The following is a 16,907-nucleotide window of genomic DNA, read 5'->3' as shown; positions in this document are numbered from 1 at the left end:
ATTTTTAAATGTCATGAAAACAGAGTACATTAATTCTCATTTGGCAAATTTAGCATATTCAAATGTTAGCAAAGCCTTCAAGCAAAGATATTAATGGTCGAAATTGTAAATAAACCTAAGTGATCATTGAATCATTTGTATTTTGCTTCAGCCTTTCTCAAAATATAAGCATTTTTATAATTAACATCAACTATTGTTACTCTTGTGTCATTACTTAAACTCCAATTTGTTCTTAAATGTCATTATTCATGAACTAAAAGGAAAATGCCAGCGGTTTTGGTTACTGGCTTTTTGGATTAAAGGTAGGGTAGGTAAGTTTGAGAAACCGGCTCGAGATCGCTAGAATTTGAAAATACACAACCGGAGAAAATCTGCCACTTCCTTACAGAGCCCCTCCTCCAACACACACAAACGCGCACATGACCAATGAGGGCACGAGATAAGTTTGTGCACAGATGGAAGACTGACAGGCAGGTAGGCCATCCAGTTATTTTAGCCGGGCCGGCTAAAATGATTGGTCGTACTTTTTACAGTACTACGGCTTCCACAGGTGACATTTTTTAATGGATTTTTTGTCAAAGCACTTAAGATATTCATTGCTATCGGGATGTTAAGAGCATTCCATGGAATATAACAAAAAGTGTATCTCGAGCCGGTTTCTCAAACTTACCTACCCTACCTTTAAGTATGATTGAAACAAATATGCAAATAATTCCACTGTTCAGTTTTTGCTTTGTAAAAGAATGCAACTGATTACGAGTGTAATTTAGACATGAAAATACTAAAGCTTAAAATGTAACATTCTTTTAAAGCAGTATAGTGGTACTTTAAGGACAATTGTGCAAGACTTCATGGACAAATTAGACACGATTACTCATTTAGGCATCTGCTTTTGGCCATTTTTATATTTCTTATCAAATAAATACCATTCAATACCAAAATGTGCATAACTTATTTGTGTATGTTCATTCCTGGGATAAAAACTTGAGATTGATTTCCAGGATTATTTTTGACATTTAAACATATCTAAAAGTAAAACGATCTAATATCCATTCACATAAAATTGGCAAATAAAAGGAAAACAAAGGGAAAATGTACTGGCTTTAAATGGGAAAGTAAATGTGATGATGACTGGGGGTAAAACCAAAATAATTAATAAAACCTGTATGGAAATTCCCAAAGCTGCGCAGAAACTACAACAATGTGACGACACGGGGTTGAAAGAGCAGGAGAAGGAGTTAAAAACACCTTGCACAAAACACATAGAAATAGCATTTCCCATATTACATGTGAACGCACAGAAAATATTCAGTCAACACAAAATAAAAACACTTTGAAATGACAAATACAAGCATGAGAAAACTGACGACAAATATGAAGCACGAGACGTTCCATGCCAACATGTTATTTTACAATGATCAGATGAATGTTAAACTTAAAGAAAGTTCAAAGCTCCAGTACTATAATTAGCCCTGGATTTGCTGTGTTGCATATCATTTAAACAAATTATTTATTAATCTTAACATGTCTAAGTAATTAGTTAAGTGTTTGGTAAATCAACATCATTTGGTATAGAACATTTAGTGGTACATTACAAAGAGAAAGATACTGTCAAGAAAACATAAGCAGCACACCAAACTAAACTGTATAGTACCTGTCTGTTTATGTGACAGTGTCCAAACTGAAATATTTGAAAAAGAAACAAGGTTAAAAGATTACAGTGAGAAATATCTGTTGAGTGTCAGACAAAAAATAATGGACGTGTCAACCAAAAACATAAATACAACACTGTGAATTGGCAATCCTCACTGTTTATCGCTACGCTAACATGAGAATAATAGCGGTTTCATTAAAAAACGTAAGCTCAACAGAAATAGGTGTTACTATTAAGGTAGACTTATGATAATTAAAGATGCATTTATAATTTTTGAGCCACTAAGGGGCAGATCAACTCAGAAACAAGCTGACACACAGCTAGCATTATTTGTTGCGGCTAACGCATTAGCATACAGTTACTTAGGCTACATGCAGCACACATGGTGAAACTTGGCATTCATTTGAAGTCATCTTTCTGGCCAACAGATGAAGGTCTTATATTTACTCTTCTTATAGCTTTCTTACCAACTTCTGAGAGAAACTTTGCTCTTTAGCCGCTAATATTCAGCCGTCTTAAGCTAATGTAGTCGCTAACTTTGTTTGTCGGCCATTTTAATGCTGAGAAGGCCAAAATAATCAGCTAAGCAAAGCAAAAATTCTCCATAGAGCTACAAAGTTCATATAACTACAAAACGTAGTCATTTGAATCAATGTAAATCAACATAATATGTATTTAATTGGCTTGTTCAACTCACTGTTTAGCTGTTGGGCCGCAACTTAACTGTTTTGGTTCACCCATGGGGTTATTTTTGGCTGCAGCAGGAAGCTCTTTTCAGTGAAAAAAGGCTTTAAATCCCACTGTACCCTACCTGCGCAGCAGCAAACTGCAGTCAGGGACAGTAAGTGACAAGCTGGTAAACATATTGAAGCATTTATCAGCTAAAGAGACAGAGAAGAGAACGATATTTCCCTTAGGAGTGGTAAGAGAGCCACTGAAATTGAGTGATTATTGGACTTGAATTTAGCAACTGGCAAGACACACAACTTCAATGAATGCCAATATTGCTTTGTCAACTTAAAAGGTGAGATGTCAATGTTGTGTTTGCAACTTTAAGCTAACCCTAAAGTTGCCACAGTTAGTAAATGCAGGTTTAATTGAATTTAAAGGGTCCCTTGTGGATATGCAGTAGTGTAGCAGAACCACAGGATAGTGCACAACTGGAGCCATCAGAGTCAATTAGTTGTTCATAATAGTTGTTGCTTCACCGGCAAAATGAACTGCCTTCATTATCTTCCTACTGACATTCTCCTGCTGCTCCTTACCTTTCAACATTTCCACCTCTGAATAAACATCACCATATAGCTACATAGGATTAACAAGACCCACAAGATGTAGGTTTTGCGGATTTCACTGAGACAAACAGCATGTTAGGTGGTCAAAAACTGAATGCGGTCAAATGGCCGACCGTATTCAGTTGTTACTTATCATTGTCTAATTGCTTAGACGAGGGGAAATGGGCATACTACCTCTACCCAAATGTGAAAGTGAAACCCATTTGCTGCGGTTTTCAACATGAGCTCATTGTAATAAGTCATAACAAATTAAGTTTGGGTTTCATACTGGACACGAACACCATGGCTGGAAGTCTGGCCTTTAGATGTGGAAAATAATAAAACAAATTGATTAATGACATAATTTAGTTATAGATAGAGACTTTAAATGGCTTTTGTTACTGCTTTCCACCATTCAGTCCAAACCTACTAGCAGGTGCAGCAGGCTCCTTGTTACCCATATATATGAGGCTGATAACCATTGATAACACCCATCCAATGTGCTGATAACCTAAAGATGGGTGAAATTAATGTTAAATTGCTCGATGCAGGTCCCTGTAAATTGCCCAGGTTTGTTTACTGGCCTTATTCACAAACACTATAATGGAACAAAGTTATCATTATTGCTAATAGTTGCACCTATATGCATTTCCTCCTATACATAAAGAGACATATATTATGTAATAACAAACTTCTGTTTTAATGTAGAGTTACATTTAGGCGGTGACCTAAAAGAGCCAAAATGAAAATCCAAATTAGAGACAGAAAAGTAAGCGCGATAATTTTGAACATTGAAAGAAAGGAATAAAGGAACATCTCATCGTCTGTGAACGCCCACCCACCGCTGGGTCTCTCACAAGTCAATTGTGTCAATCCACTGTGTCTCAGTGGCATCCTGCAGATTATAGCCTTAGCTCTTTTGTTTCTAGCTTGGGAGAGATTTACTCCTCGCAAATCCATGGATCGCCCAAGGTCATAGGAAAAACATATGCATGTGCTTTTATTTTTAAAGGTTACATTTTCCTTTCTTTTATTATTTATTTATTATTCACTTTAGGGATTCAGATTCTCACACTGTTCATCTAAAGAAAGCCTGGCTCTAGAGACATATTCACCCTTTCCGCACAAGTTGTTCCCTTCTGTCATAACACATTTTAATGGAGATATGTGGAGCAGACGTGTATACACAAACACACAAGTTTGTGTGGCATACCTCTGCGGGACACGATTATACATTATAAGAAAGAACCTCCAAACTTAATTTTGACTATAGCCCATTAAAAAGGGAAATCATTATAGGTCAAGCCAATGAGCTGGTGTGTGTCCATAATTGTCTCCAAACGTTGTTCGTGACAGAAACGCACACAGTGTGCTGGTTTAGTTTCACAGCTAGCTGTCCAGTGTCATAACTCTCCAGTAGGTCCTGTCACTTCAGATTGATCTTATAATACATAGCCAAAGGATTACCGACACTCATATTTCCAAAATCACTGCAAGATTTCTATCAAAGTTTGCTAAATTTCAGCTATCATAGGTAGTATATCTGCTTCACATTCTGAACCCCATATTGTGCACCAATTGGCCAATAAATGAATCCCATGTATCTCAGGTACAAAACAAGTTATAAGAAAAACATTACCATGTGAACAATAAAGTATATAAATAAACATAATTTACATGAGTAACTCATCATTTGTGGTTAGTCTACCTACTGTGATATGTAATGTTTTATCCACTGGTTTTAACAAAGGTCTGAAATGTGTGCTTCAAACTGCTTTTTTTATGAATTAAGATCAAATCCAATACAGTGAAAACAATTAAACCATTCTCATCCATTTCCCCTAATAGATCCAACCCCTTTATCTTGGGATAGTTGGATTGGTAATGCTCATGTCCACTGAAAATCAAATGATATTGGAAATACTCATTTCAGTTATGTTAATATGCACAAATTGAAAAGAAGAAGAAATGCTGTTTTATTTCAGCCCAGATTGAGTTTAGGTTGGCCTCATGTTTAAGACTTATTCATATAGTTAATAAGGCATTAGCTGATCTAAGACAATATCAACAAAAGCTTAATAGTTTCATTTAAACCAATATGTAGCCTAGTGGGGAAATCGTGGTGAATAAAAACAAATGGATTAGTGTCTTTGCACATAACTTGTTTTTAGAGATAAATAAGTATTACACTTGATTATGTTTGCATATTTCTGGTCCATTTCATTGTTTAATGAAGGCTTCCAGTGGCTTTATGTAATCAGTAGAAGGCTACCTCTAATGTCTGATTGTTACTGGCTTTCTCTCTCAACGCACTCCTGCAGGGACTCCGTATTGGGAACAGGAGATTTGTCAGAAAACGCACTGAATATTATAACTAGAATGAATGGAAATGTGAAGTTGAAGTTTTTGTTTATAACGAACTTTTAAATGCGCATGAAGGTAATGGCTCGATCACTAATTAGCCTCCATCGTTTTTCTAATTTCGTTAATTAGTTAAGTGGCTTCTCTAGACAGGCTGACGAACAATCAATGCACATGTCTATGCACCATATATATTTAGTTTTACAGTTTTAACTTTAATTTCAAGGTAGCATATTAATCCTCATCCTTACCGTTGGACCGTCTCACAATATTCTCCAAAAAAGTATTCTGCGGGGCCACAAGTCCCCTCCGACCCCCCGCCATGCTGCCTCTTCACTCAGTCGTCTGCAGGTGAATCTGTACTCCTCGAGCTGCCGCTGGTCTTCATGGTCTCTGCGGTCCTTGAGGCGCTGCGTGGATGCTCTTGCAGAGGAGATGTGTGTGTGTGCCTCCTCAGCCCGGTGCGTTGGCGCCTCTTTACGCACCTCATCATCCAGGAGACGAAAACAACGCCTGCATGGGTGCAGCGCGCAGGAGGGGCCGGGGCTCTGCTCCACTGCATGGAGCCCCAACCAGGACCTACAGCGCCATCTGCCGGAGGAAACAAAGGGTTAACTACTAATTCACTGACTCCTTTAAAATCTATTTACTGTACTGTAAGACTTTGATATTTACAATGACAATGAGGTAAGATCTGACGAGTAATGTACGTATGAGGATTAGTGTTGTATCCATTATTTGTAAAGCTGTTCATATAAGTTAATGTTTCTTTATTTGTTTTTCTTTTCCTCATTTGTTGACTGTTGTGTAGTTAGTTTATGTATATTTAAGTGTTTATTTTGTTTTGTATGCCTTGTGATGAAATCATTTCTTAAAAGGCAAATCAAAAAGAAAGATATTGAGTTACTTTTACTCAAGTTGTCCTTTTCTATCACTTTATGCACCTGCTACACTAGCATTAAGAGGGGAATATTGTATACTTTACATACGATTGCAGATCTGAACAATTACAGATACTTGTTACTTTATAGATTAAGAGTTTGATTACAAAACATTAGATTATATATTGTTCAAATCACAAATCTACTAACTAACCTTTGTGCATTTACCTTTTTGAGACTTGGTCTAAATGTTGCTGATATTTCCATAATCAAAATTAAGGATCTTTTACGTCGCAGAAAAAGGAAAACACGATGATGGATTTTTATGCTTGTCAACTATATCACCTCTTTATTCTTTTTGTGTTCTGTTTTGTGTTTAGGTGATCTATCTGGTTTTAAGAGGCTGATGCAAACCTTCAATTTCTTGAAGACCGGTGGGCAGGAGGAAAAGTCCAAAGACAACAGAGGAGGAAATGACTGCAAATTGTCTATTATTTCCAGCGAAATGTGACACAATATTTCAGTCCCTAAACCTCGAAAACCTTGTCTAACTAACAATTAATCTCTTAAATGACAGTGTGCAGGATTCAGGCATGGAAAAGCAGATTAAAACTGTGTTTAACATTTTCAGTATATACACATCTATAAAACAGAGAAAAACTATCAGGGAAGCTTCCTGCAGAGCACCCAGGAGGATTGTTAGTTAATTTTTCATGGATTAGTCTCTTACATTTAGGTTCTTGAAATGGGTGTCCCAAAGGTGCAGCAAAACCGAGAAATTAGGATTTTTATTTCCTGCAGTAGAATTGGCCTTTTTAAAGACTATACTTTTTCACACGCTCATTAATCCCGTTCAAATATGTTGGACCCTGCAGTGCCCATACTAAGACGGACCTCAAATAAACTCCTGGTGACAATATATCCTTCAAAACATCACACACTAAAAATACTCTTTGCAAGAAAAGAATAATCTTACAGCTGTGTTTTTATGTCCCATCAGTTTGTTCACTGGGTTCACCTGATGTTGCAGGTGGTGTAAATCAGACTGGACGGCTACACCATCAGGCTCTGTCTGCTGCAGAGAAGCACAGGATAATGCATGATTGTCCTACTGTAAAAGGAATACAAAGAAATATGAGCAATGATGTCGTTTTTAAACTTCGTATTGTGCACATATTGGTTTAGGTCCAGCAATGGAAAGGGATATTTCCCTTGTGTTATCATACAGTGATTAAGCATTATCAATAAAAGACTAAATAGACCAATTCTCAAGGCTCTATTTAAAGGCTGATACCCAAGTCAGTTTACTGGAAAGCTAGGAGGTGTGTTTTAAATGGTGCCAATGCCTACTAGCTTTCAAAAACCTTAAAAAGGTTATGAAAGTAAAAGCGGGATAATCAACTTCCTGTAGTTATGTATAAGTGTTGTAATGCAAAAGGGGTAATGTAATGGCAATAACTGTTATCTGACAAGCTATTGACACAATATCATTCATGAGTAAAACTAAGGTTGTCATTGAGGGTCAAAATTCCTGCACATTGCACTTAAAGTGAAAGGTATTATAATCACAGCATGGCTTATCTCTTTTAAACATACGTTAGCTCCCCACAAAGCCAATAGTATTACTTTGAGAATCCAATAATGAAGTAAGATTATTTCATGAACCTTGAAAATGTCTTCCTCCCTGGATCTTCTAACTTCAAAAAGGATTAAACAGTCTAGTTTCAGCTACAATTTGGCTTACTGGCAGTAAGAACAAATCTATTAAAGTGAAATTACCCTTAGTAAAAAAATTACATAATTTTGCCCCAACCTCCCGACTATTTACACAATTCCTCCTACATTTATCTCATGCAACACACTTGAGTAGTTCGTATAATTATGGAGACTTGAAATCCCATTTATTTAACGAGAGCCGAAAGAAGGACCCACAGATCAGGTGTGTTAATGTTAAGCAGTTTTTATCCAATGAGCATCACTGAGTGTGGAGCTATTACAGTCCTGTTGCAGGGTAGATTCAGACTGATACAAAAACAAAAAACACAAAAAGATTACACATTTGTTTCACGGAGGCGGATGGAGTCTTGACTTTTCATGGTGTCTTTTCAACTGACATGCAAAGTCTTGATTCCATGAAACCAAGCTTTCTTGCACAAACATGTCACATTGTGAAGACAGTCCCATCTCCCATCGCATTAACTTGACCACGTCTTGGTGATATTGAGGTGACTCAGATGATCCGTCATGTTCTTGTGTTTGGGGAAATTGCAGAACTTGGCCTCTTTGATCTTGGTCCAGTTCTGGGCTCTGCGCTCCGCGGCGTGGCAGTACTCCTGCTCCGGGGTCATGTACGGCCGGCTGATCCAGTACTCGTTCGCCCTCTCACGCTCCAGGTGCTTCACCGTGTTGCGTATCATCTGCCACGTTACCGCCCGTGGACGACGATGCTTTCCAATCCACTGCTTCCCAGGGATGCTGTTCCGCAGAAGCATCAGGGTGAGGAACATGGTGGCAAGTTATTTCTGAAAAGGGAAAATGGTTTAAGAAATCAGTGATGGCTTTAATGAAAGTGGTACTAGACATTTACCCATAATAAGCACAACAACTGTACAGAAGAAGTGAAGTAATCTTTGATGCAAAAATGGCCAAAGATTCTGAAATCAGCATCTCAAATACAGATGTTGTCTGCTTTCCTTTGTTTTATATACACCATATTTAAATGAATGTTTGTGAATTTTGCACAGACAAAACAATCTTGGAGTTTAAGAAATTGAGGACATTTTTCACCTTTTGTCATTTTATAAACCAAACACTTTAAGAGATTCATTCCAAAACCATCTGCAGATTTATAGATAAATAAAGCGGTACAGCCATATATAGAAGCCTTCAGTATTAAAAGGCACTTACACAGCAGACAGTTTGACTCGTAAAAGGAAAAGCACAGGTGTTAGTAATAACATTAACAATGGCTTTGTTACATTGTCCGAGTAAATCATGACAGTGAGCCAGCAGTAGCAGGGGCCTGAGATATTAAGCCTTTAATAGATGGTGACAGTGTAGCAATGAAAGGAAATGAGGGAGAGAGAGCAGCAACAAATGTTCACGGCTGGATTTGAACCGGGAACACTATGGTACATGGTCAGCATCTTAACCCCCGAAACCACAGGAGCTTCAGATTGAACTCTGTGCAGAACAATCAAGGCTGCATGAATTTACAAGCCGAGGCTAAATCATCTTACTCTCCTCCCTGAGAAAAGAGGGGAGTGAGATTCAGTCTGCACTTAAGAGTGATTGAGGTGTAATGTGCTACAAAAAGGACAGGAGTGATGGAGATGTTGATCAAGAAGCATCAGGGCACAGAGAGCTCTGAGAAAAAGGGTCCAATCAGTCAAAGTAAATGAAAACCCCTGTGTGGGTCATCAGGGTGCAGAGACCTTCATGTTGTAAATAAAATCTGCACTTAAAAGAGAAATGAGACCATTTCTTCAGCTTGATTTTTGTCGCTCTAAACCACGAACAGAAGTATAACTTAACAGTGTCCCCATTGTAAAATGTTAGTGTATGTTCAAGCCATTCACTGGGGGTGTGAATATTTCAGTATCTCACTATTTGAATTTGATTCTTGAGGTCACGATTCAATTCAAAATCGTTTCTTGAATTAAGGTATAGATGTTACCTATTTCAAGATCTTACCCACTCCACTGTGTTCTAATAAAGCCAGTGTGGCAAATAATGGCATGAGAGCCGAGTGAAGAGATGTAAGATTAATGTGAAAGTTCAACTGATCGAATAATGTTAACGCACAAAGACAAAGGGTATCATTTATTCCCTCTCAAGTAACACTCTTTTCCAAATATAGCTTCATGCTCAGTGACTAATAGTTGACCTGTGGCACACTGAGTCATGGATTTTAATACATTTTAGAGCAGCGCAGGACAACATCAACAGCTTCATCTCCCCAGGGTTACGAGGGTTATTGTGTAAACAGTGTAACCATAAAACAGTTGAAAGCTGTTATAATCAGTATTTATTATTAACAATGGGTCACATGACTGTGTGTGAAAGGGGATCCAGCTTTTGAGAGACAAACCCACTGATGCACACTTTTGGTTTTATGGCCTGTACTGGTCCCCTCTAATCTCTCGTTTTCAACGCCAGCAGGGAGCGGTTTTCATCAAATAAGGTCAGGCAGTAAGCAACTAGCTATTGTACATAATGCAGCACCTAGCAGGTAAAGAGTCATATATTTCCCCAGGAGTCAGAAGACCAAGTATAAACCTACACAAATTAAGGGTCTAATGTACTTCACCAGATGGACTCAAATAAAGACAACAAATGCTCATGTCTGCTGGAAGAATAAATAAGCAGGTTTTTTTTAACATAAGTTCGCCACATCAAGCTATCAAATATTTTCAATAACGATGAATCTGCTTATTATTTTTTAAAGGTCCCATGTCATGGCCATTTCTACTGATCATATTTCCATTGTTGAGGTATACTAGAATAGATTTAAATTGTGCAATTTTCCAAAATCACATTGGTTTCTCATACAGCATCTCTGTGTAGTATGTGTATTCACCAGAGAGGCTTCTCAATACTCTCATTTCCCCTCCTCGACTCCTCTGTCCTCCGGTAGTGACCCGGAAATGGATTTCAGCGCGCCATGTTGAAGCCAGGACATCTAATTTCTCTAAATGCACATCGAGGAGGCTCTCTGGAGGAGCTATAACCGAGAATACACTGATGGTTCCTCCACGGCTCCTCCACGGATGCATTTCCGGGAACGGTGGAGGCGTGACGCACGGCCGGACTTATCTCAGCCAATGACAGCTCTGCATGCATCCCCTGGATATTATTTTAGTAACTGCTTTCATCGCGACGCGATGTTTACAGTGAGAACAGCTGTGAGGTCGGTGCAGAAAACAGAGCAGTGTGTAACATATATATCACTCAGTATAACAGGCCTACATTACTCTCTGTATTTGTATGCTGTAGTTTAGTAGATATCTACAAACAAAGAGTCGATATTTTTCTAAGACCATTTAGTGCTTCACATAATAAAATACACAACGGCTGTAGCCTGAATATGCTTTAGGAGCTGTAGGTGTGTGTGGTACAGCGTGTAGGTGTGTGTGTGTGGTACAGTGTGTAGGTGCGTGTTGTACAGTGCGTAGATGCGGCGGACAGACGGGTCTCAGTTGGTTTGGTGTCCTATGCTTACTTTTAATACTTGTAAATACAACTTTTGGCCCGTAATTTAAATTCCCCATTTCAGCGACCAGAGAGAGGGGAGGGGATATATCCAGTCTCTGATTGTGTTACGTTATTATGAGAGTGCTCTCATACTTTAAATTGTATATATTTATATAAATATATTTGTGTGTATATGTCCACATCTGTAGCCTGGTATTGTCTCATTATACCGCACTGTCAATGAATTAAAAGTAAATAAGTCGTCATGAACACATCTGTCCATCAGACAGAGTGCTGCTGTGCCTCCTGTCATCATTAAAGGACGTCTCTTAAAAATGACCGCACAGAGGAGAGGAGTTCTTATTTCTCTAACCGCCTGCTGCTTCACCTCCTCTCTCCTTGGTTCCCCTCCTTGAGTCCTCCGCTCGAATCTCCTGTGGGCGGGACTAAGTCTTGAGGATAGGAGTCGAGGATAGGAGTCGAGGAGGGGAAATTAGAGTATTGAGAAGCCTCTCAGGTATTCACTCTGTCCTAAACGGCTTGTTGGAGCTCCAGCCCCCCCACTCCCTGTGAGCCCAGTGTGCTCTGATTGGTCGGGACGTTGCGAGGCTCGCTGCTGCGAGGAGCGGACAGGTTTCCGGGTCGGCGATACAGCGAGCAAGTGAACCTCATCCTGAGCACACACAAACACTCACAGCCGAAGTAAAAACAATAAGTGTGGCTTGATATTGAGTAAGAAAAAGGTTTATAACGCTGTGAGAATGGGTCTGCGGAGAGCATTTCTCCGCGATCCCAACTCGTCTATTACCAGCGTTCAGGGAGCTCTATGCAAGTCAATGGGGACTCCCTGTTAGTTAGCCAAGGGATCCTGGTGTGTGAGGTGCTCCGTGTGAACACCCAAATCAACAACAAATGACCGGATTGGCCCAAATGGACCAATCCGGTCATTTGTTGTTGATTTGGGTGTTCACACATCACAGAACCCAGGAAGAAAACAATGGAAAAAGAGAAATCTCCAACGAGGCATTCTGGGGCAGCATAGACAGGTCTTGAGTTTTACTCGCTACAGGGTGTACTTTGAGGGTTTGTGACTCTGCAGACCGTTTACATGCATAAAAACCTTCATAACACACAAGGGGATGGGTAATAACCGGAAAAGCATGACATGGGCAATTTAAAGATGAATGGTTTGCTTTACAAAATAAGTTTTGACACTATTGAGTATTTTAATTAAAAAATATATATATCTATTACATTTATAAATACCTATTACAGATAAGGATATCTAAATATTGCTTAAATAGAAAGTATTTCTTTACTCCACTACATTTAATTAATACCTTTACTTTACAGATTAACATGTGAAACATAAACAGCACTTAAAAGTCTTTAGTTTCCCCTGGAGCTTCATTCTAGCCACCCTGCAGCATACAAAGTAATTAACATTAGCTGCTCATTAATGCATCAATAATAATAATCAAAACATATAATATATTATTCTAAATGGGCTAATCTGCATAATAAGTAAATGTACTGTTGGTACTTTGAGTATATTTTGATGCTAATACTTTCGAACTTTTACTTGAGTGACATTTTGATTGCAGGACTTTTACCAGAGTACTCCTAAACTCTGGTACTTCTACTTTGAGTACCTTTTCCACCTCTGCTAATGTCAAGTAAAATGCTAAAACATTCACACTGTCATCATTATATCGTCTAAATGATCGTTTCTATCCAATAGGTCCTGGTACGTGGTATATGACCTCAAAATGACAGCGACAATGATCTTGTTTATGAGCAGAATAATGCTTAATGTTTGCTAACATTAACAATCTGTTCGGAGGCTCAGTCATTGGTACATATTCATATATAAAGCCATGCTGGGTAAACTACCGACTTATATATGCTCTTTGATCTCACGGAGAGTGGCAAGTAGCTATTGCCTGAGATCCCAGGATGTGTTCTTATTACATGTGCCAAGTGCTAGGACTGTTTTAGGTACTAAAGCTTTTATGTGCGCTGCTCCTCTAGCTTGGAACACTATGCAAAAATCATTGAAACTGAGCATTTTGATTCCCTTGCATCATTTTAAAGCACGGCTGGATGAAATGTTATTGGATACCTGTCACTGTAAATAGGTTGCTAATGTATACCCCTGTAATTATGTTGTGATGTCCTTTTGTTTTCTGTTGTTTTTATGTGTAACTAATGTACCGCAGGTCTCCCTTGAAAAAGAGATCGTTGATCTCAATGGGATTTTTTAACCTGGTTAAATAAAGGCTACAAACAAACAATCTGGTTGAGGTACAATGTGAAGCTAGCTAAACTGCTAACGGTACAGTCCAAGGGCAGCTTTAAAATTGCATAATTAAATACATAAAACAGACTTACAATAGTAAATCACATGTGTATAGCTTACCTTACCTTCTATATATGATGAATAGATTTCACTTTCCGACGATAAAATGGAAAAAGGAACAAAATGCTGTCAAGAGACGATTTAGGATTGAGGCATGGGTTGGGGTCATTTATGTTATTTCCGGGTTATCTACGGTGTACGAGAAAGCTCAAACTTCTTTAAAACTGTTTATACCTTTCGCGAAATCATTAGTGTTAGCTAAACGATGCGAGTCAGTGTACCTTCGTATCACTTTTAAATACAAAACATTTACAAAAAAGGCGACTTGGAGGTTTTTTTGTAAATGTTTAATTTGTATTTGAGTAAACGGGGCAAAACTCTCGGAAGTAATTTCAAAGTAAAAGCCCTCGTCTGGTAAACGACACCAGAGGTAATGACACATGTTGTCCTGCAGGGGGCAGCTGCATCCATGGGAAGCATTCTTCTTCTGTGGTTTGTCGTTACATCCGTAGGAAATAGACTGTAAAAATACCTTTCCTCTGGTCTTTGTGACAGTCTTCCACACTAACATTAAGCATTTTAAACATGTCTTCTCCGCTGCTTCTCAGAGCTTTTGTGAACGAGAGACTGACAGCTGCTGCCGATGAAATATTTCACTGTTTTGAACGAACAATCTTGAAATATGAAGAAGAAGCTTCGAGCTCTAAACAGGAAATCGAGCGACTGAGAGGTGTGCTGCTGGAGTTTGTATCAAACACAAACCACAAAACAGGTTTGTTAACTATTTATTTCTACATGTGTCAGTGGCAGACTTCATTATAATGTTTGTGGAGGTATCATCCCACTTATTTTTTATTTTTTGGCACCGTTACATCATGTTTTGGTAATTTGTTAGTCAACAGGGGTGTGAACTCTCACTTTCTGAGTCCTGAGTGAAACCAGTATTTGTTTATTTGAAATAATGTATATTGTATTGTTGTGTAGTAATGCCTGTATCATTGTGTTCTATAAACTGACACAAAAAATATAGACATCAACAAAGCAGAACTAAAATAAAATTATGTAATGACTAGCCTAAAAGATTTTCAAGATTAAGTCTGCAACAAAATGCAAGCATTTTGCAATGGGCAATGTGTAATAGTTTGTCTCAATTATATCAATTAAAGTGGAAAACTTTACCCAAATAATTTGAATTATTTTGATCAATATTGATTTATTAAAACAGCTAAACAAGACACTTTAAAATGAGAAGTGTTAACAGGTAATTAATTACTATGAAAAGTGGGGGATAAGTGCAGATTAATGATAAGGATAATAATAATTAGCTGCCACCATTATTGATACTGTTACTATTTAGTTACGTTTTTTCCAATATTAAAGAACGTACTAACTATTTTGGTTCTAAAACTGATACAAAATGATATGGACGTGAAAGATGCAGAAGCTCTAAACTCTTTACTCTTTTCCCCCCAGTATCTTCTCAGGCGTTGTTGTGTAAAGAGGAATCTTCCCCTGAGCACCACCTCTGTGAGCAGGAGCCGGGCCCCAGCATCTCTCAGGAGGAACCAGAGCTCCGGCACATTAAAGAGGAAGAAGATGAACTGTGGGCCGATCAGCAACAACAACAAGAAGAAGAGGAACAGGATGTGGAGTTTGGGGATGTGGATGCCTCTTACCTACCTCATTCATCTGTCTGTGAACAACATGAGGATGAGGACACAGAATCTCAGACTGAAAACAGTGATTATGAGGAGCAGTTTAAGGGGCAAACTGAAAATGTACACGTAATGTTACATCTCCCTCAATTTTCAGAAACTCTGATCCAAAATGATGGAGTCCAAGATGTTAGGGACAATGGAATACCTGCTGCAAGCTTTACTTCAAACCAAACCTACACAGAGCAAACGTCCTCTATCGCTTCCAGAGAAACCACTGAGTTAAATCAGTATCTCCCCTGCTTTTTGTGTGATAGATCATTTACTTCCAATTATCACTTGACAAATCATGCTTTCCGCATACATACAAGGATTACAGACGTCATCTGCGCGGTGTGTGGACAGACCATGGAGTCAAACCCAAGCCTTAACCTGCACCTCAGATCTCACAAGAGCTCCAGATGTTGTCAGGTGTGTGGCAAACAGTGCAACAGCATTACTGTAATGAGCGAACACATGGCGAGCCACGCCGGGGTCAAACTGCATCGCTGCGAAATCTGCGGGAAAGAGTGCAGCCGGAAAGGAGATTTAAAGATTCACATGAGGATCCACACGGGCGAGAAGCCTTTCTGCTGCTCCCACTGTGATAAGAGCTTCACCCACAGCGGACATCTGAAGAAGCACATGAGGAGCCACACGGGAGAGAGGCCGCACCGCTGTGAGCTCTGCGGCAGAGGATTCCTCCAGAGCGCACACCTGAAGTATCACATGGGGACACACACTCAGAAATATTAAATGTATCCCACTGAGCCTGTGTTTTTAGGAAGGTTATTTGCTGAGTGTGAGAGACATTTATCAAACATGTTACATCTCTTACTGTAAATGTTAAAGTAACATTTGAGAGCAGCTCATAAGATATAACATTATTCATATAAGCAGAAATTGCCAACCAGAGACAACAGTTTACCCTAAGTATGCCATATTGTCATTTATTTGTATTATTATTTTTTTAAATCTTTAATAACAAGTATCAGGAGTATAAGGGAAACATATTTTGCTGATATTTTTTCATTTCATTACAACTTTTAGCTGTTAAATGTGTTCATTTTCACTGTTGACAAGTTGGGAACTCATTATTTAGTAACAACTAATAGGAAGACTAACTATTTTCAGTAATATCACTGCTGTAAACATCAAGAAAATAAAATGTGTGAGTCAATAGTTATAATTTATCCTATATTTGTTTTTAGTATTATAGCTGTTTATTCATCAGACTCAAGTTATGAATGCTCACATGACATTTCGTCTGTTTCTGGTCTGTGATGAATATGCTTTACCACTAGGGGGAGCTGTAGTAGTGTTTATTCATCCATCTATCCTGCAAATCAGTGAGGGCTCTTGAAAGTGAGATTTTACACAAACAGTTTTTCTGACTCAAGGTGATCTTGTTTATAAAACTGCATGTTTTTTATCAAATAACTGATTTTTCTATACAGTATTCGGAAGTAAGTCACAAAGTACAACACTATT

The 16,907-nt window shown here is 38.4% G+C and overlaps 3 protein-coding genes across 7 annotated transcripts in view; 1 reads left to right on the top strand and 2 right to left on the bottom strand.

The window, feature by feature from the left end:
* Nucleotides 1-8,027, bottom strand: part of kcnh1a (potassium voltage-gated channel, subfamily H (eag-related), member 1a) — a 49,646-nt gene extending 41,619 nt beyond the window's left edge. For 3 of the 4 annotated variants that reach the window (XM_034152370.1, XM_034152366.1, XM_034152369.1), the window contains exons 1-3: nt 7,147-8,027; nt 5,541-5,880; nt 1,655-1,681 (exon numbers count right to left, since the gene is read on the bottom strand). In XM_034152370.1, coding sequence (XP_034008261.1) covers nt 1,655-1,681; nt 5,541-5,613 — 100 coding nt within the window. In that variant the 5' untranslated portion in view covers nt 5,614-5,880; nt 7,147-8,027. The remainder of the gene's footprint in view (nt 1-1,654; nt 1,682-5,540; nt 5,881-7,146) is intronic. The other variant, XM_034152367.1, reaches the window with a different exon arrangement.
* An 87-nt stretch (nt 8,028-8,114) lies between these two features.
* Nucleotides 8,115-13,907, bottom strand: mrpl57 (mitochondrial ribosomal protein L57). 2 transcript variants are annotated; one of them, XM_034152374.1, is made up of 2 exons: nt 13,783-13,907; nt 8,115-8,692 (listed from the first exon to the last, which is right to left on the bottom strand). In XM_034152374.1, the coding sequence occupies exon 2, from the start codon at nt 8,675-8,677 to the stop codon at nt 8,366-8,368; it is 312 nt and encodes a 103-aa protein (XP_034008265.1). In that variant the 5' UTR covers nt 8,678-8,692; nt 13,783-13,907; the 3' UTR covers nt 8,115-8,365. The 2 variants fall into 2 exon arrangements, with proteins under 2 accessions (XP_034008265.1, XP_034008263.1); XM_034152372.1 differs by having other exon boundaries at nt 13,788-13,907.
* Nucleotides 13,908-14,216: 309 nt separating this feature from the next.
* On the top strand, nt 14,217-16,787 carry LOC117499763 (zinc finger protein 180-like). The gene is made up of 2 exons (XM_034152375.1): nt 14,217-14,494; nt 15,196-16,787. Exons 1-2 carry the CDS (start codon nt 14,308-14,310, stop codon nt 16,170-16,172), a joined length of 1,164 nt encoding a protein of 387 aa, XP_034008266.1. The 5' UTR covers nt 14,217-14,307; the 3' UTR covers nt 16,173-16,787.
* Nucleotides 16,788-16,907: the final 120 nt, after the last annotated feature.

This window comes from Trematomus bernacchii, unplaced genomic scaffold (assembly GCF_902827165.1).
Source record: "Trematomus bernacchii unplaced genomic scaffold, fTreBer1.1, whole genome shotgun sequence".
Lineage (NCBI taxonomy): Eukaryota > Metazoa > Chordata > Actinopteri > Perciformes > Nototheniidae > Trematomus > Trematomus bernacchii.
This window is presented reverse-complemented; position numbering and strand designations above follow the sequence as displayed.